Source organism: Telmatherina bonti (assembly GCF_933228915.1).
Source record: "Telmatherina bonti genome assembly, chromosome: 10".
NCBI classification, from domain to species: Eukaryota; Metazoa; Chordata; class Actinopteri; order Atheriniformes; family Telmatherinidae; genus Telmatherina; species Telmatherina bonti.
This window is the reverse complement of record NC_136628.1, coordinates 20,418,621-20,445,730: the sequence shown is the minus strand read 5'-3', so window position 1 is coordinate 20,445,730 and position 27,110 is coordinate 20,418,621. Positions and strand designations below refer to the sequence as shown.

Below are 27,110 nucleotides of genomic sequence, written 5' to 3'. Positions count from 1 at the left end.
ATGAATATATGGGGCATGATGAAATGAATAATGAAATGGAGAAAGAAGGAGGGCAGAGCTGGCAGATAAGAGCAAAGTGAGTACACGCTGCTGTGAGATGAAGTGTGTGCTGACCTTTTGCTTTCATTCTGGTCATGGTCATTTATTCCTCCCTTTGAAGTGTCTCCCTCTACTGTCATAGATCGATTCAAGACACATGGCCGGTCCAAACCAAACACAAATCAGCCTTTCTTTTCCCTTTTGCTTCAATCTGTCACCCAGCACAAAGGCCAGGGGTGTCTTCACAACTCACACTTCTCGTCCTCCCGTCAGTTTTGAGCCATGTGGTAATTTGTGTTGGAACATCATTAACAGTATTTATTTTCAGTGGAGATGCTCTCAGTTGACTTTGTGAAAGCTGATTGTGAGGAGTTTAATTTCATCAGATTAGGACACCTTCAGTTACAAGCAGACACTGCTCTGGGCCAGAAGCCTGGTAGGCATTCAGCGTGACAAGCACGCCCCCTGCTGGTTATCATACATTCAGCTCATCTAGTGAAAATGGCTTTCATCATCAGAGCACCCTTGTGAAATTTCTATGTAAATTAATGTTAAATCTGCTACATAGTCATTGACAGTATTCCTAATTATGTTTTTTAATAATATGTTTATATGTTAAACTGAATATTTACTGATTTATTTGACTTTTAGAGAAAAGATTAGATTAGATTTAGGCCATCGGAGTCCCTGTCCTCTGATGTTACACTCACATTTTAGTTCTTTGCATATAACTGATTAGGTATTTCATAGATTTCATCTTCCTTCTTATTATTTACCAATATTATATTTAACTGACTTGGTGCTATTCGGCTTCAATTCATAATCTTGAATAGTTTTTAAATTAATTTTAATGTCAAATTTATAAACATGAAGAATATTATTAATGTGTTTATCTTTTTTAGAGGAGTTTTAATGGTACTTTATGCCATTTTGTGTTTCTCAGGTCTAAAAAGACATTACTGTTGCTTGCAAGTGTTATTTGACAGAAGTCTGTTCTGTATCTTGGAGTAAATGGTTGGCCCAGAATCAGAAGTGCAGAATTGCTTTCTGTTTTTCATTTAATCTCCAACCAAAGGCTGTTTGGAGCTTATGTGAGGATGTGGGTGAAAGCTCTTCTGTCAGCAAGCTTCGCTCTGCCGAAGCTTCCTGGAGGTAAACTCTTCATTTCTGGCACCTCCAGCAGACAAAAGAGAATTTTTCCTACAGGTTGTTTAAATAATTTATTTTGAAGTTTTGTGGGTTTCTGCTTATTCTCAATAAATCTCATATTTTTCTGTCTTTCTCATTCTTTCTCTCCTGGAAAATTGGATCAAAAAATCAGCCAGGATGTCAGGGATGGATGTTCTGCTGGTGGACCACAATGAGACTGGAATCACTCCATTAGACAATGGGACTTTCCCCCGTTTCTCCCCGACTTCTGCATCCACATCGGCGGCGGCGTCATCTCCGGGACGACAGGGCAATGTTTACGTCTACGTGTGGCTCTTCCTTGGCCTGCTGGTGTTCCTGCTGACGCTGCTCATCATCTCCCTCCACAGGCTGAAGAACATCATCTCCTCCTCCTCCTCCGTCCCTGACTGCAGCAGCGAAGGAGGAAGCTCCTTCACCAACATGGAAATCTGTAGCATCTCGTCTCAGAGGTCCACCATCTCCGCCCTCTCCACCTGAGGGAGATGGGAAGGAGCTCTTGTCGTACAGACTTGTGCATACGAGTGCTGTCATTTGTGCATGCTTACATGTAAATTACAGGCAAGCATGCACGTACAGGCAAAGCACACAAAGAGACCTGAGCTCCTTAGAAACACTTTGTCAGCCTCGTTTTTCCTGACTGAATGGTATTTATCTCCATGCATGCATATTGTAATCCTGATGGTCCAGTGAATGGGATATCAATGCAATTTGCAGAGGCACCAAGGAATTATAGCTTCAAATAAGATGGGAGATATATTAATACTGATGAATGCGATGAAGACAGAAAGAACAATCAAATCTGTGGAACTGTGCTCCCACCGCAAGGAAAAACATAATGAAAGACTTATCTTTCTTCCTTCCTTACTTCCTTTCTTGTTTCCATGTTTACTTTTGAAGGAGTAACATTTTGAAGTACATTTTGTACAGAACGCCTGATTTCTGTAGAATACGGTACAGAATAATAATTATTACAGACTTTGTAGATATGCATGCATACTTTCCAGCTGCTTAGCGTGATTAGTTTGAGATGGAAAACTGTGAACATGCCAGACTGGTTTATAATCCCACAAAGTCTGGGTAAAGAAGGCTGAACAAACAGATGACAGACATGGTGCAGTGAATGTGTAGAGACAGCAATAATGCTTCCACACCACTGACAGACAGACACACAGCCTCTTACTGCTGCTCCAAACAGGCCGGGTCAAGAGTTGCAAAAACTACAATATGAAATTCTAGTGCTGAAAGACAGATCTGCCAACATCGTGGTCTCTCGCCTGTCAAGTCATGTAGCATCTAATTTCAGTCTCCATAGAGACAGAAGCAGGAGAGCTCTGTGCAGCCATCAGCTGTCTGGATTCCAGGATGACGCCACAGCAATGGCTGGTTTCCCACATCTGCGTTTCCACATTGTGAGATGAGGTTTATTTGACATTGTAACAAACAATACACAGTGAACTCCGAGTAAACTGTTTGGAAAAGGATTCATTGATAATTACCAGCATTGTGTGCTAAATTCAATAAACTCTGAGAGACAAAAAACAGACAACACAGCGGTGATGGTCACAAACAGTAAAAGTAGACAGACTTGTGATCAGATGAGAGAAATCCTTTTCGTTTTCACATTAATAAGAACAGATGATTATGAGATACTGGTTGCCCATATAAAGGTTTTATAACTTTAATAGTAAAACCTTCACTTTATATGAATGCCAGGGATGATTTAAAAAAAACCCCACTAAAACAAATCAACAGTCTGTTTTTTCATTGTTTTGAAAAATATAAAGCCATTTTTTTATTTCTTGCACAAAAAACAAGTTCTTTAGAGGCTGTAAATCATAAATATGACGGGGTTAAAGCAATCTCATGCTTTGATTTAAAAAAAAAAAAAAAGTAAATCACTACGGCGCAAACGCATGGGAAAAACTGGGGACAGAATTAATAACTTTGCTCTACATCCACATGCAAATTAAGTAAAATATTTACATTCAGTTATCCCATTTGACCAAAGAAAATGAAGCACAGAGCAACCATGAATATTTGAAATGACATGCTGTGATCAAGGCTACTTTTTCCTAAAGTTAAGTTAATGTATTTAATAGAAAATCAAGACTGAGTTTGTAATACTGTAAAATAAAACGAATTAAACATTTGCTCACATGGAAAGGTATTGTTCATTTTTCTTTCTTTGTTTTAATCTTTACCTTTGAAAACTTATTATAATTGGGAATTTCTATGCTAAACCTAGTTTTCACATTTTCATAGCATACATCCTTAAGCTCCACAGGAGCTGGAAGTACTGGGAGCACCAATAAGACACTCAGTAATACTATCATGTCGGTATGTTTGAAGTGGAAAGTACTGCAGAACATACCTCAGCAGGATTCAGTGGTTTACAGGTTGGATTGAATCGTTTGGGGAGAAGTTAAACAACAGTCAACTTTTCCAAAGCTACACAAGCAAATTAAAGCAACAGATCCACAATTCAGTCTAACAAAACAAAGTCACCACCTGAGTCCAGTGAATGAAAAACAGGATCTTTGATGGGAATCCAGATGTGAATTATATAAAATAAAAACCACAGCAGGTCTCTCCAAAAAAAAGGATGTCTGCAGTTTAACTACAACACCAAATAAAACCAGCGTCCCATTTAAAGAAGACTGGTTCCTCCCAGACGGTGGTGCTACATGCTGGTAAAAGACATCCTCTATGTGTCGTTGTCATGATGCAAAAAAACTAAACTATTTGGAAAAATGAAAAGTCCAGACCTCAAGTTCTTGGCATATTTTATTTTTCTTATCATGATTTTTTTTTTTCCAACTCACACATGTCATATTTTACATCTTTGCAATAAAACATGAATACAATAGTTTTTAGGGTTTCATAGATCCAAAAATATTTAACCTTTTTTTTTTTTTTTTTTTGGATACGTAAGTTGAACCTGTCGATAAGAGTATGTGCATGTGCGCGTTTGATCAAGATGGCTTCACACATACGGTACATCTCACGTCATCCTCTCTCCACCCCCCCACCGTCACGCCTCTATCCGCTACAGAATCATGATATTGCTTACAACTGTGAGGTTGTAAAACTAAGAATCACACATGAGTTCAACGTTTTTTTAAATACAAACATCAATGCACAAATAATCCAAAAGGAAAAAAATGGACCTAAACAAAATGGCAGCCAACCAGAGAGAACCAAGCTAATAAATAATGATATGTGATTGGTGCAAAGTGCAAATACAAAACAAACTTTTACATTGATTTGATTCTCTTTTTTCTTTTAAATAATCAACAAATGTGGGTAAGTGAAGGTTTCCTTTGCGCGTTCAGTCTCATCCAGCTGAACAAGTCTCCCGCCAAGTCTGAACCAAGACTATATGTACATATTTGACAAAACAATCACCAAATATACAAAGGAAATCAGGTCAGTCTTGTGTTTGTCATCCTCGGTGGCACAGGCAAGATCTCCTCACCACTGCCTTCTCCGGCAAAACAGTCGCCATCCTCGACACCACCGTTATTACCATCAGTCTTGTCAACATTATAATAATTATTACACAGTATCTTACATACAGAAAGTCATTAATAAATTAAAGGTGATAAGCGCAGTTTGTGTCGTGAAAGAACAAGTGAGACTCTGAAGGATGCAGAGTCTTATTTACATGGAAATCATATTCAACTCTGCTGTGGGTAAGAGAACAAAGAAAACCAAGGCAGGCAGATAAAAATCAAAGAAAAAGAAGAAATAAAATCAAAACCCACCCCAGGGTGATTTTTCAAGGGTGAATTTAAGATCAAGCCAATAGCACCGGTTTTTAGACTGAAGGTTGGAGCTGGTGCATTTCTGATCATTTCTAATCCGTTTAGAAACATCAAAGGAATCCCAATTTATTGTCCACCCGAATAATTATGAACTAAAATTGAAAAATTTTACCTGAAAAAAAAAAAAAGACAGAAAAAATAAGATTTAAATTCAGTGTCTGTGAAGATTTAAACATACCAGGAGCAGCAACTGGACCTGTCCTGTGAGTGGTACCAGTATAATCAACCTCGGCACGCTCTGCTCGGCTTGCTCTTCAGCCCCACGCTGCAGTCATTCTATTGTATTAGCAGATTTTGGTGTGGATCTTCTAGGTATTATGTGTCTGTGGTTACACAATGTGCATGTACATACACGTATGCACAGAGGAAGCCGTTTCCACCAGCACTGTCGTATCCTCAAATCAAGGGAGCCTAAGGTCTGGTACTTTACTCTGTCTCTGTCTCCGTACCTGTGGTTTCCCCGTATTGCAGATACACAGAAGAATGTATCACCTCCTCTCTCTCCTCTCTCCGTCCACCTTCTACCTCACGCTGTCCACCTCAGTACCTGTTCTGGTGTTCGTAGTGCCAGCGGTTGAAGTCTATGTTGAATGCAACAATGCTGCCGGATGCCATGCCAGTGATCAGAGTCCTGCAGGTAGAAACAGAAAAATCACATCTATCAACTCAACTCCAAAAATATGAACCACTCACCTGGCCTACATTTGACTTAGTGAGTTTACTGCAGCAGACCTGAGGGGGGTTTGAGTCAGAAATGGCTTCGTTTTGGAGATATTATCCTTCTTTAGGCTAAAACGGCTAGCTGCTAAGCAACAGCATCAGTAAAGCTGTGATAGCACAAAAAAACTATTTACTGCCATGCCTTGATGGTATCAGTTTGGGAGTACATCTGTTCTCCTGGATATGGTTAAAACACATCATAGCATAATCAATGAAATGTTACATAATCTGTAATCATGTACACTGCAGAGGCTAACATTGAGAGACAAAAGGTGCGTTCCTAAGGGCGACTATAGAGATTTCTTTAAGGGGCTGCCGCTTTACTAGAAACACGAATACATTAATTAATAATACAGTATTGTTTCCTCTTCCCCTTGACATGATCTGGTTTCTGCCCAGTAGCAGCTCTTGGCCTGTTTCGATGTACCTCTGATCATGTGAGAGATCCATGGCACGGATGCCGGCATCACAGCCTGGATAGATGTAAAGCTGTTTGAAGTCGCACGCTTGCCACACCTCCACAACTCCATTATCACCTCCTGTCACCAAGTTCTGTCCATCGCTACTCAACAAGATGGCCTGAAGAGAGAGATGAAGCAGGGGTTACCGGAGGCTCGTGTGCTCCAGTGTGCCAGAAACCAAAAAATGAATGAAATAAAAATGATCATAGAGGCGCTAACAGCCTTACCCGTGTAGAATCATTAACTTCCATTTGTGCCAGCAGTTTTCCATTTATGCTAAAATTGCAGAAGCGGCCTCTTTCATAGTAGATGATGCAATGTCCCTCGCTGGATACTGAGATGAGACGCGGCCGCTGGCACAACTCTGGACCCTCCAGAGCCCTAAGCAAGTCCCCTGTAATAGTGTGGACCAGGCACGGGCCCTCTGAGGAGCGGGACCAATATGGGGTATTAGTGGTGTTCATTTTATTTTCTGTACCGGAATTCTTCCAGCTTCACATAAATTCATCTTGAAATTGAGTTATTTTGTAGGGTAAAAGATATACAAACCTTTGGCTCCACTGATAACCAATCCCAGCTCCGCACAGACAGACACACACACCACCTCATGGTCATGACCCGTCAGCACTGCCCTGGGAGCAGGGTAGTCACCTGCAGGAAACACATCACCATGCAGAGCTCAGCTCCCTAAAGCTGTTTGTTGAGCTATTTTTTAAACCACCGACTTTTTCATGAACACGCTGACAGGCAGTCATTCACACACGTTGCTTCCACTTACTGTTGTTGGGATTATCACCAATAATGTGGTGTCGTCCACTCCAGTACCACAGAAGAAGAGTGGCGTCTCTGGAGCCGGACACGATATAGCAGTCTCCTCCAATGTAAGACTCTGACCGAGCCAGACATGTCACAACATCCCAGTGGCCAAAAACAATCTGGGTCAGCTTTCCTGTGGAGGAGAGGGAAGACAACTCTTTCAGGGTTTGCCCTCTGCTTGTGTATGAAGGCCATTGCTGCTCAACTCCCAGGATAAAAATACTTTAGGATGGAAAACGGAACAAGTAGTTTAGAAACTCAAAGGTCATCTATTAAAATCTGATAGCTAATAAACACTACTTCTTCAACATATTTATGAATATTAACTTTCTACTTTACTTCCCTAGATAATAAGATCAACTAAATTGAGGTATTTATACAACGTAGGATCTGTGAATGAAATTTGAGAGCCAGGAGCAAACGTGCAGCTTTATGTGAAGCTCAAAATATTGGAAAAACTAGAAGCAGTCATTGAGCGTAGACCTCCGCCAAGCCATTGTAACTATTTTTTTGTTTATTGCTGGCATTATTTTTGAGTAATGCAAAATGGTCTAATACAAAGTTATCCCCATCTCTTCACAGTGAAGAATCTTTAAAAAAAATTCCTGGATCCGAGCGGTGATCTGCAACAGCCCCAAAAATTTAATCTCGTCCTTTTCATGTCTGAGATTTCCTAAAATATTCATTAAAATCCGTCCATAACTCTTTGAATTATGCTGCTGACAGACAGACACATAACTCAATGCTGCTGAATAGATGACATTCGCCACAGCAGAAGTAATAACACATGACCAACCAGTTTCAGTGGAGTAAACTCGGAAACTCTTGTCCCAGAAGCCGCAGACCAGGATGTAGCGGTTGTCAGCAGTGACCACAAAGCAGTGCGTGTTGATTTGGATGCTCTGGTCCACCAGGTCAGTGATCTGACGCTTGTTCACGCCTGAGTTGTTTGCTACAAAGAAACGCATGCTAAGATATCGATAAATGCATACAATTACAATGTAATTATAACATTTCCCTATAACTTTAAGTGTGAACATTGCCACAGTCAGCATATCCAGTGACCTGCTACACGCCACTTTATCGGCTTATGAACTCTCTTCTCCTTAATATTAATAATATTGGCTGAAAGCATTCGGGCAGAAGATTCCAGATAAAACATATCAATAGATTTGAAGAGATAAAGACATAAAAACCAATAAAATCTGTTGTCTAGGTGTTTGTGTACTCACCTATGAGAGGGTCCATCTCAATGGGTAGATGATGAGCCTGCTCTAGGGAATATCCTGGAGCTCCACGGAGGCCTGAAGGGTGTAAGAGTCAAATATTAGTCATGAGTAAGCATATACTGAACAAGTGAAGGACTATATCTAAATTACACTCTCACATATGACCAGTAAGTCATGTGCTCTCTGGGGGAGTTTTCTAATGACGGCTTATGTTGGAGATAAAAGGCCTCATGCAAACAATCAATAGCAAATAGCCTGATAAGCAGCGTCATGACCCTCCATAACCACATTAACAGGATTAACGTCAATGACACGATGCTGTACTTAATATTCTTATTAATGAGAAGTTTGAGGCTTTATTAACAAATATTTCTGCACATCATCCAGAAAATAATAGAAAACAATAACAAGCAATGAAAAACAAAAATACAAGAACAATAATACAAGAAGAAATAAAATAAAATAAAATAAAATAAAATAAAACAAAGCAAAAAAAATAAAATAAAATAAAATCAAATACTCTCCACACTGACCGACTGTGTTGTGCCAGCGGTTTACAGCAAACAGCCGACTACACGTGACGGTGACGGCTGCTGGTATACTGAGGTGAGGGAGCGTGTTGGCTGCGACATGTGTGACAGGAGAGTTGGAGGGGAACTTCAGCACCATGATGACGTCTTGCTGCATTTGATCCTTAAACATCAGAGGGCTCTGGGGAAGGAAACACTGGTGAGACAGAGAGAGCAGAGCGAGGAGGAAAGGAGGGAGGAAGGGAGGGACGGAGGGGAGGGATTTGAGTTGGGATAATGGAGACAGAACGGATGGGATAGATGGAGGGAAGGGGAAAAAGGTATATTAGAGGGAGCTGCAGGGTCAGAGCAGGTACACACACTGAGGACGACTTGAGAACCAGGAGAGGAAGAGGCACTGGTTGGTCGGGAATCGGGACTGACAGGTTTGGGTTGACATGGATGGCTCTTATGTAGAGACACTGAGGCCTCGTGCTGCTGAAGGTAACAGGTAGGGCAAAGAGGCTAAAACTTAAAAAAAAATAACATCATTACATACAACTGTATGTAATAGATGTCACATAATATGTTGGCAACGTAAATCAGTCGGTAAGCTCATCACCGGGCTTATATCAATTATCCTATAATATAATAATATATAATATTAAAACTAATAAAAGAACAAAATATCAACGTCAATGACACAATATTGGCAGAAAATGTTAAAATATTGATTGCAGGTTACTTCCTGTGCAGTTTTAGTTACTCCTGACTCATATTTAAATGCTAAAAAAAACAAAACAAAAAAAAACATCATTTATTAATAACAGCCCAACTTAAAGTAAGTGGAGCATCGATTTTTAGAAATTACATTTCAAGTTATTTTTTTCAGAAGTGATAAGATGCAAACTTTCTTAACAACCTGTTTAGTCCCACTGCAGTTAAGGATGCTTGGGTAATTTCTTCTCCTCAATCTTTTTGAATAATTATATGGAAAAACTTTGTAAAAGTTTCATTAAAATCATCGATGCGTTCTCACCAGGTGCATGGCAGAGGAGCGAGGTGGATGTGGCTCTATCAGTAGCTGGGAGGGAACTTGACCACAGAGCTGGATCTGTGTCTCTATCACCTACAGATGAAGACAGACAGACAGATGAGCTTAGCACAGGAGAAGCAAAAGCTGACAGACATTTGATAACCCTACTAGCTATTTAAACACAAATTTCCATCAATTCTGCCTCGAGGGCCACAACCCTGCAGGTTTTCCATCCATCCCTGCTCCAAAACACCTGACTCAAAAGAATCAGTCTTTGGGCAGAATTTCATTAGCTGTTGGATCCATTAAATGGAAGCCAGGTGAGTTGACACAGGGAGACATCAAAAGATCTTAAAGATAAATCACCTCTGTGGAATGGGACACTCATGAGCAGGAGAACTCTGCACTGTAATAATCGTTTATAAATCTGTTAGTGATGATGTGTTGTAACAGAAACCTACCTCACGCTGTACAACTTCCACATTGTCCAAGTTGACTGCTCCTTCATAGGACAGGAAGTTGAACACATTGAGAGCTCGGACAGCTTCTGGCCCTCGCTGCTTGTAGCCAAAAATCAAGTCGATCCACTGGTGGAGCTGACACGACACAAACTCACTCTCCAGCGCCTGGAGGGAGTAAAATAAAAAGCAGAGACAATGGAAGTCATCCAGTTAACTCATCACGAGGTTTAAAATCAATGATCTCGCTAAATGATGATGTAGAAGATTAATGAAAATAAAACGGCCAAATGTAAGCAAGAGGAATTAAAAGTGTTGGATTCTCTCCAGTCTAAAGTGATCAGGTTTTTATCGTGTTGCCATCTCTCACCATGCGATTAATTCGGACAAAATCTTCAGGTTTCTTGGCCCAGACAGGAAGCTCCACATCACACACAGGAACTGCATCATCACGCACACCAAGCTCGAACTCATTACTGTTGACAAACATCTCTGGCAAGTAGTAGAACTCTGGGATCAGCTCCTGTTTGGCAGGAAGGAAACAAATTTACTAATTCACTCAAGTTTATGCGGACAGCTTGAATAAATCTGCAGGATGTCAGCTACACTTAGTCGTCTATCAAAGTTGACACACAAACATAAGCTGATTTCATTAATCATACCCCGCAGACGGTAGCACACTTTTTGCATATAAATGCACTCTAAGCTGGAAAAAAATATTTAGTCTGGGTGATTTGGTTTCTGACTTCTTATAAAGTGTTTTTACTTTTGAAGCAAAGCACAGCCTATGCATCCTTCTTTTTTGCTGGAGCCAAAGCAGAAAAAGTCGTCATGTTTCAGAAGAAAATTATGCTGAAAATTCCTACTGTTAATACATATTATTGTGTTTTCATATCTTAATGCAAGTCGGTTGTTCCTTAAAGGCTATCAGACGTAGTTACTTTGACATCAGCCGTGTCCCTCTGGCAGTTCCTCCATGCACGGCCGATACCAGAGAACGCTCTCTCTGGATGGTCAAACTTGCCGTCATTAGCGTTGAGGAAAAACGTGGTAAAAGGCTCCTACAGGCACAGAAACAGACATGTTCATTTCAGCGGAAGCCTTGAGAATTTGTCTAAAAAAAAAAAAACAGTAAATAAATGTCACAGTTTGTAGGAAAACTCACTATTCTGAGCATCCACATAAGAGTTGAATGAGCAGTGGAGTATAAGGTCGTGTAGTGGTGAGGAGGTGTGCTGTCATCATCCCACGTCTCGTAGCGTTCTGCATAAAACGCTGCCCGCTTTGGATTTAGCGCACCGATTGGCTAGAAGGTACGATTGGTCAAGTCAGTGATGGCAAGGGGATGTTTTCACTCACATTTTTCTTTACAAAAGTCTGATATAAAGAGGGGTTATTTGGTGAGAATGTGAGGACACATTCCTGCCAAGTTTTTGTATATTCTGGACAATAAATAGTACTGCTCTGTATAATGCCACTGATATCATGTAGCACTGAATAAAACATGTGATTTCCAGAAGTAGAGTGCATGAAGTGTTTTGTGTCTGAGAGCTCAAACCTTGGAAAGGTCTCTGAAGTTGCCAGGCAAAGTGAGATCGAGCTCCTCTGAATCATAGTTAGTCAGGACCCAGGGGAAGACAGGGTACTGGTTCAGATCATTATAGGTCCTCCCTGCAGGGGCAAAGGTTAAAACACAAATATAACATTCAAGCTTAAAGATGGTTTCACATTGTGACAGCGTGTTTCAGCGATTGTTAATGTGTTGCATTGGATGAGGGGAAATTGACTGCTTTGTGCACAAATGACTCTAAAAGAACGCATTCACTGAACTCGCTTGCTTACATGAACACTGAACTTAACAAAACGCCGTTACAAGTAAAGACACTGAATGTGAACACACTCAAATTATGTGGATTGCTGACAACATTTCTACACCTACTTCACACTACATTACCCACGATGCACTGTGCACTCAAGCGTAACAACAAGGAACGCTCCGTGGCAACGCTGGTGCAGCTCTGGCAAGTGTAGTGTGAAGAGCTGCAGATGCAGTGTAAACATCAGATGCCTTGTCTACTTATGATTATTTATATTCTATGCTATACTTTTACTGTGTTCTTTCTGATACTGAAATATGAAATATTGCTGAACACAGGCAAACATTATTGTTGAACAATGTTCATCTTTGCTTAATAAATAAGTCAGAATATCAGCTTCATCAACTTGTAATTTGAAGATATGTAGAGTTAAAGCATTTGTCCTGTGTGATGAGATATCTTCTAATATTTCTTCAGTTTGCAGCATTTTATTTGCTTTAAATTTAGTTACAAATCATATTGTTTGCCGTGCTATCTATAAACATTTAAAAACCAATATTCCCTTGTTTAACTCAACATTTATGCAGTACATGTATCTGATAAGGCACAATAAAACATTCCTGTTTATTACAGTCATTTATTTATGGTTTGAAACAACATACTGTTTCATCTGTGTTTTTCTTCCATATTTATGGAAATTTGATCTTTTTTTTTTTTTTTTTAAAAAGAACAATATTATGTTAATTACGTTTTTAATCATGTGTTGAGTACATAAAAACATCCAGGCCTGACTTGGACCATATTTTGCAAACTGAAAAGACTTTTTTTTCTTTTCAATGTTTCTTTTGAAAGCATGTTTTGATATTCAAAAATAAATGAAAGAATAAAATATATTATTTGTGTAAGTATTAAGCCATTTATCTTAGCAAACATTCTTTTCTTCCATTCTCTTTCTCCCTATTCTTATTCTCTGAAACGTTCACACTCAGAGAGGTTTGATGCTTGCTCTGCTTTTCCGTTCTCATGAAAGATGCTCATCTTTCCCTTTTTGAATTCTCTGAAATGAATTCACTGTATTTCACATATTTCTTTTTCTGTATCTAGTCTTTTCAGAAACATCTTTGTAGATTGGCAGCACAAAGACTAATCAGAAAAGATGCACCTTTTCACAGTTATATTTTTAACAACACTTCACAAGATAAATTGTCACTGCAACAAAATAAGGTCACAATATTTAAATCCTTGAAGCAAATAAATAAAAATGTTAACATCACACTGCAGAAAGAGTTCAGTTGTTTGAATGTTTGGACTAAGAACAAGAGAAAAAAAAACTTGCAGATGGATGTTTATCTGACATGGCAACATTAATACTCCCTTTTCACTGATTCAGCAGAACGAGAGCTTGTAATTCATTTTACCTGCAATGGTGTTAAGAAACATGAGGTACTCAAAGTTGGAGATCTCTCTCCTCTGCCAACGCTGCGTCATGTTCGATGACTTGAAGAGCTGACGCGGGGTGGCCAAGGAAATACGCCTGGGATGCAAAAACATAAATCCTATCAGCTTGTTGGTTTTTTTTTTCTGTTTTAAAACAGAAGGAAAATACTTGACTTGTACAGACCTGGCTTGTGGTAGTCCATAACTCGTTCCCACCCCCACCCGTGGGAGGCTGTAGACCACCCTTTTAACTGTGGCCTGGTCAGGGAAGTTAAACATCACAGATGCTGGAGAGGAGATGAGACAGACACACTCATTATGAACATAAAGCCAGGGCCAAACACTCACCGGATGCTGAGTTATTACTAAACAGGAAGTTTTTCACTGTCAACAACACGACTTTGTTGTTGACATTCTCTGTAGACTCACTCCTGTTGGCCATGAAGACTTCCAGTCCAGTATTCTGCAGAAGGTAACGTCTGGAGAACACAGCTCGGATTTCACTGAACATCCATTTGCCGTGCAACCCCTCCGTGTAAGCCAGAACCTGATGAGGATGGACATGGTTAAGAACCAGACAGAAAACCTTTTTTTCTTTAGGCAACAAGCACAAATCATAACCTTAATTGTCTCTTTTGCTTTTCTGATCAATAATAAAGATGATTTGCTCTCACTTTAGCATCTGTTTTCTTGAAAGTGGGATCCTCTTCATCAACCTCAAAGTAGATCTCAGTAGTTGTAATTGACAGAGTGCCTCGAGCCACCACCACTGGAGCTACCAACTGAGCTGGAGTACTCAGAACCACAGGACCTGTGGAAATGAACAAATAACTCAGTACATGAGCTACTTCCAACATTGTGGCTGGAGTTAAAATGCTACACAGTGAAGTAAAAAAGCATTAAGGCGAAGAAAACACCAAACAAAATGCTGGTTTTGATCATATCTTTGCATCTACCACTTTGTCTGCTGCTGCGATTGAACGATCAGGCTCAAAGTTGTGGACGATCCATTGGATCAGAATCAGTTTTTAGTAAATGATCAATTCATCCTCGTGAGTCTGATATATCAGTTGGTTAGTGCAGCAGTAAATGCAACTTTCAAATGCCCAACTTGCCTTTGGAGGTAAAAAGCCTTGGACGGAAACGTACTAAAAAGAAGAGTCATAATGAGTTTACTGTTCAGCAGGGCTGAAACTGCTGTCTGTTTGTGTAGTCATCTGTTTGCAGCCTACCAGCAAGGTTATCAATCTCCTTTTCCTGCAGCAGACTAACAGCATCGTCGTCTCCTTCCAGCATCAACTCCGCCTCTGGGTTCTGCGTGACCACTGACTGGCTGCGGAAGTTCTTCTTTGACTTCACTCCCTCCTCCTCCTCTTCTGTACCTGTTATAAGTGTGTTTTTAAGAGAATTTGAGAGTGAGTGCTGAATGTAGGTATAAAGCACAAAATTCTTTTACGACTAAGCTGTACTGACCGTAGTCATCCAGAGCTTTGAGAGACACATCAGCATGCGTGGAGCCAAAAGCATTTCGTACAAATCTCCGTCTCCTCCTCAGATCGTCCTCCCAATAGTCCAGACGCCAGAAGTCATGTAATTGGCTGATGACAGAAAAAAACAGAAAGGCCCGACATGAAGAGTTTCTGTGGTAGAAAGCAGCTTAGGTGGGCCTTTAGGGATGATTTGGATGTTAAAGTGGAAGATTAAGGGGTTTTGTAATGAGTAACTTTCCAAGCTATTGTCCTTCATTCATTATTGGGAAAAAGAATGTTTGACTGTGAGAGTTTTTCAAAAATACCACTCATTAACTTTAGTCCAGAGAAACTCACAAAAAATGTGCTTATGAATTCAAATTATAATGGAGAGGGTGATTAAAAAAAAAAAATAAATAAAGATTAGCCTTAATTCATGTAAGAGTGAGTGGAAGTCTTCCATAAGCAAGTCAAAGTTAAACATATACAGGGGCAAAGAACTTCAGATGTACAATTACATTGTTTTTGTCTTAATTTTCAGACAAAGTTTCGAGAGAAAACAAAACTCTCCAGGCTCAATCCAGTAAACTGCAGATATGTCCTCAGCTCGAGGACATGAAGCAAACAAAAGAGGACCCTGCAGCTGCACAAACAGAATGCAGCCTCTTTGCTAAAGTACAAGATAAATAATCTGTCCTAATTGGACACATGTTGAGGTAAACAATATACTTCATCAGCAGTGACAAGTGAGGAAGACAAGCTTCAGATGCTGCACGTCTTCCAGTTCCATCACATCCTTATAGTAGCCTGGAGGCAGATCAGGATAACGAGCTATCACAGATTAATGAGAAGATGTAAGTGTGTTAAATTAGGATGCCGGCCTTATATAACTCAGGCAGCATCAGTTGTTGGTGCCTGTTTGGTCAGTGGTTTATGTACAGTTGGTCAGGTTTCGACTGAAATGTTTGCTTTTTGCTGGTTTATTGAATATTTCATATCACCTAAATAAAAAAAACAATTCAAGGCACTCAGACAGATGTGCTGCATCTTACAGTGTCCTTGCTGTGTAGAGTAACAGCAGTCTAAAATGTCCCAAAGTATAATTTTAGACATCCTCACCTCTGTGACATTGTCCCCCATGCTCCGTGCTTATTGGTCAGGATGTTGAGGATCTTCTGTTTCAGCTGGTTGGCAGTCACATGATCTCTGTGCTTCGCAGCGCTGATGAGGTGATCACACATTTTCTCCTCCTCTCTCCGGTCCGCAGCGTACTGGGCACAGTTAGACTGAGGAACAAGAGGTAAAGAAGTCAGTACAGAACAGAAACTTTGAGAAACAAATGACCATGAGGTCAGACATGAATCTCCATGCAGAAATAAAGAAATGCAAAAGAAAAAGGAATTGAGGTAATTAAAAAAAACTACATCAGCGTTAGCTAGCTTGCCCTTTACAAGTTATTTTGTGTCGATGGGGTTTACTAACAAAGTGTGCATTTTTGTTGCAGCTTATCTGTACAAAATGCATGAAATGAGCCAGAGGAGAAGAATGAAAACTATGTGATGCAGTTGCTTAACGATCAGCCGACTTGCTTCAACATAACAGGAAAAAAAACAACACGGAGAGAGTCGTGCTTTTTGTGACTGTAGCGAAGAATTTCCTGCAGGTTAAGAATTTGCTAGAAGTGCTTTTTGGTCCGGATACAATTACCAGAGTTAAGATGCCTCAAATTTAGACAACTGTTTGCTAAAGCGTCATTCATCCAAATGGTTTCTAACTTCCTCAGGTCCTCAATACAAGACCGCAAGTCTGAAGAGAAGAGAAAAAAAAAAGGAAAAGAAACATTCCGAGATCCCTGCATTTATTATTCAAATTTAAAGGAGTTCCTGTCCTTGTAGAAGAAAAGTCATCAACAATGAAGTTGATTTTATCAAATCAACCTTGAAACAGCTGTATTTGTATTGTTTTGTTTTTAGTTAAAATACATTTCTGCCTTTTTTTCTTTCTTTTTCTTTTAATATGTGAAAATCCAAATTTAGTCTACGCCTGAACTAGTCTTCAGGAATAGTGAATTGTGAACTTCAGCCTTGTAATGAGGATCATCATGTCCAAGTCCAGATGATCATCTGCTGACCTGAGTTTTTTTTGTCCTCAACTTACCCCGTTTCCTCAATAGTTTCTAGGGACACACGGAATGGCTTTGTAAAATACACTACAGTTTCAATTAATAGCTCACAGAATCTCATTGTTATTACTGCTATGCTATGACTGGTGAAATGTTTTATCTTTGGTATTTTTAGATGCAACAAAAGAAATTGGAACAAATGTTACGTCTCTGAGACGTAACAAAGATACAAGTAGCTGAGCTACATCATTTTTATGCTTTAAAACTGTTTCTGACCCGTTTTGATGTCACAGTGACATTAATTATCTACATACCTGATGCTGCCGTTGCCAAACAGCACACAGACTGAGAAATTACTTCTTTCCAACCAAACTGCATCACTTTATAACAGCATTTCATTTTACAGTACTGCATTACACGCTAGCAACAGGATATCAACACACCAATCGCTTTAAACATGCACTTTGGGCAGAGCAAGAGAAAAAAAATATAAGTCAACGTAGGACTGTAAGAAAATCTGCCAAAAATTGACCAGTGGGGCTTTAGGTTGTTTGACATGTGTGAAAACAACATGGGTCATACTTTAAGTTAGGGGCCTTTTTTTATCCTTGACTGATTCATAAGTCAGTGTTTGGTAAACTAACACACAAACAGTCTTGTGAAAAAAGTCAGCAAAAGGAGCGAAAATGTAGCCAAAGTCCAAATAAAACTTTCAGAACGTCTGGAGAACCAATACTCAGGACAACTTTGAAAGATGATAAATAGTCCAGATACTTGGAGGCAAAATATGAAGAAAACAGGACAGGGCAAGAAAAGTGGTAGCCTGTGTGTTTACCTCAAATTCAGCATGTTTGTGCACATCCTCAGCCCTCTGTCTGTTCAGGATGAACTCCGCTTCATTCGCAACACGCACAATATGATCCTTCATGGCGTGGCACAGCAGTCTGGTAAAGGAGTGAGAAATGTTGGTGACAGTAGGAGAAAAGTTCCAGATATTGTTTTTATTTAAAGAAAAATGTAATAAAGTCTGGTCTGAGTTCAGCTAAAGCTTATGTGCGAATATAGATGTGCACATTGCATGGGAATTATTTATTTAAGAATGAACGTTTTGCAGTCATATCCCAACAAAAAAAACACACTTCAGACACATATTAGTTTGAAACGTAACTGCCTTTTAATGATCCAGCTTCCTGCTGAACGTGCACATCACCATGCACTTATCCTGGCAAGGCTCTCATTAGGACTATTACATCTATTCATTATAAAGCACTGATAGCACGTGTTCATATGTGAATCACAAGGACTTGTGTGGAGTGATAATTATTCCCTGTGATAGATTACCTTCCCTCATTGATGAGCTCGATGAAAGCCAGACCAGCGTTCTTCTGAATGGAGTTCTGCCACTCCTGTGTGCAGAAAACACATCAACACAAATCACTCATGGTGCAGAACTGGACTGCATTGCTTGAAAATATAACATTCCAGGATGTTTTACAATAAAGTGAAATTTCTGTAAATCAAATTTATTGTATGTTGATGAAAATAAAATCTTTATTTTTTTCATTGCAAGCCTGATTTAAGACTGTTCGATCGGAAACAAACAAACCCTGGTAAATCCAAGCAGGGTGAAGCATTTTGCATGTGGTTAACACATCCATGCTTCACAGTAATCACTGATACATCATCAAAGACTCCCTGGAAGACTTAAGCAGGATCTTGTGTGTAATCAGCCTATCAACGTGTAAGAAGCGTGAATTTTTTTCCAAAAGCTTCATTCAAAGAAAAAAAAAAACGTTAATCTTTGTCAGTGTAAACAGTGAGCACTAAGACACAACGGCTGTACATGCAGACAAAGAAACATCTTGGAGATTTCAGAGTGTTAATAAAACTGCATTCATCTGAGCCTCAGTCAATGTCTCATGTTTTTCTGCATATGGGAGTAGAGCAGCATCAGAGTGCTGCTGAAAGCCTACAACTATCAGAGCTCCATTAGCTCCTCTGGCGCTTAAGGCTATCTCCTGTTACAACCCCCACCATCCAGAGGATCGATTTCTGGGCTCGAGTACGCTCTCCTGGGCCTCTAATGGCAGACAAGGCCGGAGTCAGTGGTAATACTATACATGCTGACGAGCAGCTACCCAGAGGAGTGGAGGGGAGACAAAAGGAAAGGGAGCGGTAGGAGGAAAGGGCAGAGCGGGGACTGGCAGAAGATGAAAGCAGCTGCTTCAGAAACATTGAGTTAAAATTGGCCAAAGAAGAAGTGCCTGATAATGTGGCCGGTGATGGAGCGGGAAAAGAGGAGAGAAGACGATGTAAATGCAGCGGCAGAGTTGAGGGAAATGAGGAAGAGGAAAAAGAGCAAAAACTGAAGAGCGACTTCAACAACAAGAGCTCTTCTGAGACAAAACTCAAGAAAACATTGAGAAGATGGGAAAGAAGCTTGAGAACTTCAAAGAAAACTGGTCACTGGCACCATCTGAGGAAAGCCAACGTAATGGTGAGTGTCAACCCTGCCTTCTGAGCATTATTCACAAAAAATCAAAACACTGGCTTTCATTTTAAATGAGGCGAATCAAACAGATAAACGTCCATGTTATTCCAACTGTGAGGGTTTTGTGATTCAACTTAGGTTTTTTGTTTTCTGTTTTTTTTTACTGTTAAACTTTGGTAAAAAGAAAATCAAATCATTTACTTTAAACATTGTGTTGTTGGTTTTGATATTGGAAAGGAAAAACTATGATGCAATGAGGCATATAAGCAGATATTATATTACATCTGCAATGCGCTCATTACATAGTCAGTCCTGCTCTACAAAGCAGATCAATAACTCCACAGCTTCTTGAGCGTTGTTAACTTTACTGACTAAAACAGGTCTTTAAAAAAACACAAACAAAAAACTCTTTGAGCTTATTGGAAAAGTAACAAGTTGACCAGGATTTTTCTGCCTTAGTGTAAATGGATGGAAAGTGCAAGGACAGTGCAAAGAGAGTCAGAAAGGCGAAGGGGTGGGTCACCAACCTGAGAACAGAGCAGCATTACGAGCTCCACCACAGACGTGCTGGACTTCATACACACCAGACCTGCAGCACACACACACACAAACACTACAGTCAGGAGCTTCTCTTCCCTCACACATCACACAGCGAGACACAAAAATATCATCAAAGAAGTTACGGAAGTGTCAGCGTTATCTGCTACCATGTACTGTACAGTCGTTATAGTCAAATTCATTAAAAAATCATGCCACAAGGAGGACAAGAACAAACAATAAGGAAAGAGGAGAAAGGGGGGGAGGAAGAGGAAGAGGGAGAGAGAGAGAAGAGAGGAGAAATCAACACTGAGACAGTGGATCACAAAAACAGGACACCAGGAAGCAGGTGGGCCGAGGGAGGACCGTGACACATTCAGGACAAGCTGTAATTCTAAAACTGATCATAATCTGATCTAAAATCACCAACAAGCCTGTCTAGCTGATTTTTTTAAAAAGTGCAAGATACAGACTTCATACCTGCTTGACGAATGAGTGAAGCAGCCAGCTCAAAGACACCCACTCATTCTCACTCAACGCATCCACTTCACTCATTTCTTCCTCTGTCAACCGTTCTCACACACAGACATTGCAGTGACGGACAGTGAATGAGGAGACTCGACAGAGAGAGACGCCAGTTAGAGAAAAAGGAGCCGTGTACAGCACCTGTACCTTCTATGAGCAGTTCCTGCCCATGGCTACCCAGCAGTGTCCTTGACAAGAAAGGAGCAAAATCCACAAAAATCTCTCGCAGCAGGGGGGCCACTTTCTCCAGAGCACGCTCCAGCTTGGTTGTGATGCTGTGGCGAAAACAAGGGGGGGGGGGAAAAGACAGCAAGTGAGGAGAAAGGAGTGACGGTAATGAGAAACATACAGATGAGGGTAAAAACTCAAGAGGATATACAGCATGCAAGAAAGAGAGCGAGAAAAACATGCATGAAAAAATAAGCCGGGACAGGTTTGAACAAGGAAGGGAAAAGCTCAACATTAGTGATAAAAGAAGTAGAAATAGATGTGAAATGGACATAGAAGATATAAACAAAAAGGGAAAAGTACAGAATGGAGCCGAATGATGGCTTGATGTGGTAGCAGTATGTCTGGGTTAGTACCAGCAACAGTGCTGATGTTTCTGCAGTTTAAAAGCTAATCATAACTTAACACTGTGGGATGAGTGAAGCAAGAGCCCTGGCAGCTCGTACTGAGAAAATGCCCTGCACTAAACACAGATATTGCACTGCACCTTGACTTGCCTTTTATATGCTGCACATATCTATGTAAATGGCTTCAAGAGAGTGTTTGTGTGAAGATTGAAATAGTGAAGCCCTGACAATCCTGGTGATCCATTTTTTTTTCAGTCTGATATCTGTTTTACCTCATGTAATGACAAATTGTTTGTCTTCAAAACCCTTTGAAAGAAGCAAAATATATTAATTCATTCATTTTCTTAACCGCCTAAGTTCAATTAAGGGTGATGGGGAAACTGGTCCCGTTCCCAGCAATCATTGGGTGAGAGGCAGGGTACGTCCTGGACAAGTCACTGTCCTATTTTCTATAGCGAAATATATAAAGTTGTAAAAAAACAAAATTATAACTTCTTTAGTGCAAGAATTTGATGAAAAAAAAATCTAGTGATTGGTAGCAGGTCTTACTATCAGGTAAATACAACCTCAGATAAACAAGAATATATGATGTATTACAACTTGTTATGATTTATTTAATAAAAAAGTCAAGCCAGCATGCAGAAGCAGGGTGAAAAACTAATTACACGCCAAGACTAAATAGCTTGTTGAACCACCCTTTGCAACAACTAGAACTGCAAATAATAGTTTTTATATGGTGTTATCTGTCTCACACATTGTTGTACTTCCCTGTCGTGTTGCTTCAGTTCATTGAGGTTTGCAGGTGTTCGTCTTTTTAACGGCTCTTTTGAGGTCCGGACATGGACTTGATCACTGCAAAACCATGTTTGTTTTTTCTCCATGATATTCAATTAAGTTCTGACATCTAAAAGTTTAAAACTGAAGGAGGTTGCACTTTCTTTATAACATGATGGCACACATAGCCGCTGCTACGACCCACCCCATGTAAATACCTCCTGTTAAGTAGACAAAAAACATGATAATATTTACACAATTCTACACAAAAGGAAACATTGACATGCACATTAAATTGCACTGTCAACACATCCCTTTCAATGATACACTAAAACTTTGTTATAAAGACTTTCACTCGAAAAATTTTCAATTAGTCTAAGAATTTGAAAAAAAAAAAAAAAAAGAATTGGGAAGATTTTCTATGATTGTTTCTTTAAACTGAGGACAGAAAAAAAATCCAATCAGACTGTAAATGGATCACCAGAATTTCTTTTTATTATAAACTAAGGCAGGAACTTTCCAACAAAGCAGGTTGATGTATGAAGCCATTATGGCAGTGAAGCTCATATTCTTGGCCTTGTAAGGATATGATCTCTGACTACACCGCTTGTGTTTCCAATATTATCTGTTTTTATCCTGCCGACAGTATCAGGTGAGTGGCTTTTGCAAAAGCTGCACCAGAAGCTAAAAACAAGACAGTTAAAGCAGCTCTGATCCGAACTTTATAGGGTTAGTGTGAGAAAATATCCATGCAACAAGTGACAGAATTAATATAACATATGAACTCCTTCTTGCTGGAGCATAGAGCTCTGTCCTTTCTTGCATGGCATACTGGGAAAATTTAGTAATTGCTGGGCATAGCAGAGTGTGTGGTGGAGGTGGGGCAGAGGGAGGGGCGTGGGGACAGAACGAGTATCTCCTTGCCTAAAACACTGTCCTGCATCTCGGGGAGCTGCCTGGAAGCCTGCCAGAGAGCTAAAAGACTTGAGCTCAGGGGGCGTCTGACCGCTGCGCAGCGCACACTGCGCCACCTCACAATAGGCACTGCAATACAAACCACACACACACATACAAAAACACACAAACAGACATGCACACAGATTAAGAAATACATGTGCACGTCTGCGCCCACACACTGATTTGTGTGCGAACCTTTAGAACATGTTTCATCTGCTAACATTGACAGAAATATTACAGTCCAAGTTGCTCCAAAACTTAAATGAATGACTCTTTCAATACAGCTATTTCCTTATTGGTTAAAATCGTACAGCTTTAGTCTAAGTGACTCCTACACAACGTGCAAGCTAAAACTAAACACAGATTTATGTCAATGACAATTCCATTTACATGTTTACTGAAATACATCAGGACTGCCGGGTTTAAGTTGAGTTTAAGTGCTGCTGGCGGAGCATTTTAGTACTGAAGAGACAGTAAAACAGAATCAGAACCGCCATGTCAGTGATGAAAAGTACCAAAGTGTTGACTGGGTAAAATGTGTCAGTGGTATGTGTGCATGGCAGCATAAAATAAATGTTGCAGAACAACTATTAATAATACGGTAGTCAATATCTAGCGTGGAAGTCAGATGACGTGGCGAGCTCGTGTTTAATTTCCTCTGGCAGATGGCATCTGGTCTTCCACCTACTCAAACAGATTCAGCTTAAGTCTGTTTTGCTGCAATCGCAACCGTTTGTCTTATATGGCGCCACCATATCAGAAAACTAAGCACTACTTACAATGTAGTTGAAAGGGATACTTCAATTTGAATCGGGTAGTTCTATATTTCTAGTAATTTGCTATCTACAGCTCACAGATCCTGGATGTAGCAAATGTGACGTCACCTACTGAAGCTTAGAGCTTAGCGTTTTAGTGGCGGTTATTGTGCTCAAAGTAACAGATCACTACCTCAAGATATAATTTTATCCTGTTTTAGTCTGTATGAAACCATCGTTTGCTAAGTGATGTTAATGTAAAACTAGATAAGCTTTCAAATTAGTGAAACTAGTAAGAAATATCTATGAAAGTAATAGATTGAAAGAGAGATGGGGTCCTTTTATCATCCTTTTATCATGCTGTAGAGGTTGGCATCTTTTTAAATGAACAGTTTACACACCATGCAGGTAAACTTCAAAATTAGCTTTATTCTTCCAACCTGGAAATTATACTATCGAACAATCACTACAGTGAAACTATCAAATCAGATTTTGTGGCTTACTGTTTTACTATAACACAATCCTTTACATTTAAAACTAAGAATCCTTCAGCAATTACTGTGACTAAACTTTGGTATTACAAAAAGCATGTAGGTGCACCCCAGACGTTCTCCGGTTGTCCAGAGAAAAACTCTGCTAACTTGTTTTATCAGTAGCGTTGGTGGGAAGTAACAATCGGAGGTCGTCGAGAAAGATGACGGGACGGGAATGATATGAGAAAAAGAGACAGGCACACATGAAACCAGACAAATCAACATGAAAAGAAATCCAAAAGGAGGAAAACAAAAAGTGGGAGGAAACTGAGTGACTCGAGAGCTTTGTGATGGAGAGAACACACACCTCATATTCTCCATGGTGTCTTCAGGCATGGGGGCCACTGTCTGCACCGCTGGCAGATTCTTACTCGTCGCCCCATTAACAAATGACGAGGAGGAGGAGGAAGATGAGGAAGCAGAGTCCGTGGCACCTAAATAGGACAGAAAGAAAGGAAGGGAAGTGATGAAAAATAATTTGTTGAACATCAGTGAAGCGTGGCCATAATCAGCATGCAGGACAGTACAGAAAGAAGTCATACTGCTGCTGATCGGCTGCAAACAAATTCAATTTGGATAGTATTTCACTGGACATGCTGATGCTCATCTTCTGGTAATGGTTTGTGAAAATAGCTTTGCAATCAATATAGTGGATCCATTTCAGGGAACAAAACCCCTCCTTTTCCATTCTGCAAAAACAATACAGCAGAATACGTCCGACATGTTGACAGACTTAAACACAAGTCTTTTATGCCATAATGGATCTGCTGAGCATGATGTTGTACCCGTCTCCACACCAGTCGACGATACATCTCATCTCATTATCTTTAGTGTTCATTTTATAAATTTATCATTGCTTTTTCTGTAGGTTGTATCAAATATGAGCCTGCTGAAAATGACAATTGTTCCTAAGACAGGAGAGCATCGCTCCTTTAGTAACTGACCTAAAGAAATTCTATAAAGTTGTGTTGGTTTGTTTCTTCTTCTTTTTTTTTTTTTTTAAAACACAACCAGGTTAAATATCAAAGACTTTGGGAACAAGACATGAAATTCAGCTCTGCTTTACTGGGCAGGCTTTGAGTTGTTGGCAGGCTGCAGGAGCGTCTCTCCGCCATGTCTAATGAAACCCATACTGAACAGAGGCAAGGCAACACAATAAAAATATCCAAAGAAAGCATTTATTTAGAAAAGTAATGGCCAATTAAAAATAGGCTTGAAGAGGTTCATATTTCTGGCTGCTCCATCTCTGGGTTACCTCCTACCTGTTGTGTTTATCATGCTCTTGGGTGTTGCTGTTGCGGCAGCAAAAATGTTGGGTGTGCTGCCTGCAGTGGCCGCTCCACTGGTGGTCGGAGTGCCCACAGTGTTGACTGACAGGCTGCCAGGTGGTGGCTTTTTCACTGGCACCACAACACTCCTGTACAAGATGAGACACAAGGCATCACGTAAGCTGACACATTGCTGTGATAGCAGACTCCTTCTGTTGGCCTGAGCCTGAGGTGTGTGCCAACACGAACAGACAGTTGATTTCAGTTGCCACTGAGATCACCACATCAGATGGACAAACATGTCTACTGTTGGTGTCTGGTACCATAGCAACATAAAGAGCATGTGTCAGTCACTGGCTGAACCTTCTGAGGTCGATTATTGTCAACTGTAATACATACAAAGCGGTTTTTTTTTTTTTCACAGATATTTAAACACCAAACAGCTGATGCTGTGCCAGGACTCAGATTTTAGCTTCTACAACATTACAGCAGCTCCTCCCAAAATTATCTTTGCTGCTTTTAAACCAGCTGACAACATCAGAGAGCTACAAGGATATTTTCAGATTTAAAAAAACAGCTGGAAGTTTCAGCATCAAAGGAGGGACCACAGACTGCCACCGGTTTGTGTCGACAGATCACTTTGAACTGATACAAAGATTTATGCAATACATCTCCCGAAATGTCTGTGTTGGTTGATTATATCTACATGACTACAATTATGCAGGACAATACCTTCACTTCTGTCTTTAACATACACTTTGAAATGAACCCCCTTATTGCCTGAAAGTATATACAATTATGTAAAAGAAGATAAATACAATAAAAATAAGGAAAAAGATTACAAAAGAAACTGGAATAAAACAAAAACAGAATTAAATAATATTAAATAATTAAGAGCGAAACGACTGTTAGAACGTTATTTGTAACAGTTTATTTGGAATTTATACAAGCAGATAAAATAGATGCATCAGAACTGTCTGACATGTGCAGACAGATTTGGATATGGATGGGTAAAAAGCATCTCTGATCAATTATGCATATATTCCTGAATCATTAACTAGGCTCTCAGATTCTGTGACAAGAGGGATCAGGGGGGCTAATTGATGCGTAGCAGACTCTGGCACGTTTTCACTTATTGCAAAGTCTGTGCGGTAGGTGTGTGGCTGAGAGGCAAACATCTAAACCTCTTTGTAGGCTTTGCTTATGTCAGCATTATGTATTATGTATCTATATATCAGTATCAGTATTATGTCTTACTGTCAGTATTGCTCTGATCAGAGAGTCTCAAGTTGGATCCATTTGGTTTTTGTATTTTGTTTTTTTCAAATATATGGTACAGAGTTAATTGTAAACATGTAATATTAACCTCTTGAGCTGAATACCGATTTTTAATGCTATTATCACATGTGCATTATTGAGGTTTAAATTAAAGCTGAAAATGTTGTAAACACTGTCATCCATGAGCTTCGTTCAAAGGCCACCGTTTCATTTTGAATATTAGAGAAGTAATCAGTCAATGAGTATGGTTTTTCTATAAATTACATATATTAGTATTGGCTGAAAAATT

General features: G+C 39.8%; 2 protein-coding genes across 2 annotated transcripts in view; one reads left to right on the top strand and one right to left on the bottom strand.

The window, feature by feature from the left end:
* Positions 1–1,365: 1,365 nt before the first annotated feature.
* sertm1 (serine rich and transmembrane domain containing 1) lies at positions 1,366–1,707 on the top strand (the record flags this gene model as incomplete). The annotated part of the gene is made up of 1 exon (XM_079247216.1): positions 1,366–1,707. One exon carries the CDS (start codon positions 1,366–1,368, stop codon positions 1,705–1,707), a length of 342 nt encoding a protein of 113 aa, XP_079103342.1.
* Positions 1,708–5,594: 3,887 nt separating this feature from the next.
* The window catches only part of nbeaa (neurobeachin a), a gene marked incomplete at both ends in the record, with an annotated part of 96,444 nt that continues 74,928 nt past the window's right edge, over positions 5,595–27,110 (bottom strand). Inside the window, 28 exons of the mRNA XM_079247379.1 lie at positions 5,595–5,685; positions 6,202–6,353; positions 6,463–6,659; positions 6,785–6,886; positions 7,014–7,184; positions 7,848–8,003; positions 8,284–8,355; positions 8,814–9,006; positions 9,829–9,918; positions 10,287–10,451; positions 10,654–10,806; positions 11,225–11,344; positions 11,449–11,589; positions 11,842–11,954; positions 13,519–13,634; positions 13,722–13,824; positions 13,967–14,084; positions 14,212–14,348; positions 14,770–14,919; positions 15,011–15,135; positions 16,126–16,292; positions 17,964–18,072; positions 18,470–18,534; positions 20,147–20,208; positions 20,823–20,956; positions 22,955–23,074; positions 24,583–24,709; positions 25,538–25,692. Coding sequence (XP_079103505.1) covers positions 5,595–5,685; positions 6,202–6,353; positions 6,463–6,659; positions 6,785–6,886; positions 7,014–7,184; positions 7,848–8,003; positions 8,284–8,355; positions 8,814–9,006; positions 9,829–9,918; positions 10,287–10,451; positions 10,654–10,806; positions 11,225–11,344; positions 11,449–11,589; positions 11,842–11,954; positions 13,519–13,634; positions 13,722–13,824; positions 13,967–14,084; positions 14,212–14,348; positions 14,770–14,919; positions 15,011–15,135; positions 16,126–16,292; positions 17,964–18,072; positions 18,470–18,534; positions 20,147–20,208; positions 20,823–20,956; positions 22,955–23,074; positions 24,583–24,709; positions 25,538–25,692 — 3,604 coding nt within the window. The remainder of the gene's footprint in view (positions 5,686–6,201; positions 6,354–6,462; positions 6,660–6,784; positions 6,887–7,013; positions 7,185–7,847; positions 8,004–8,283; positions 8,356–8,813; positions 9,007–9,828; positions 9,919–10,286; positions 10,452–10,653; positions 10,807–11,224; positions 11,345–11,448; positions 11,590–11,841; positions 11,955–13,518; positions 13,635–13,721; positions 13,825–13,966; positions 14,085–14,211; positions 14,349–14,769; positions 14,920–15,010; positions 15,136–16,125; positions 16,293–17,963; positions 18,073–18,469; positions 18,535–20,146; positions 20,209–20,822; positions 20,957–22,954; positions 23,075–24,582; positions 24,710–25,537; positions 25,693–27,110) is intronic.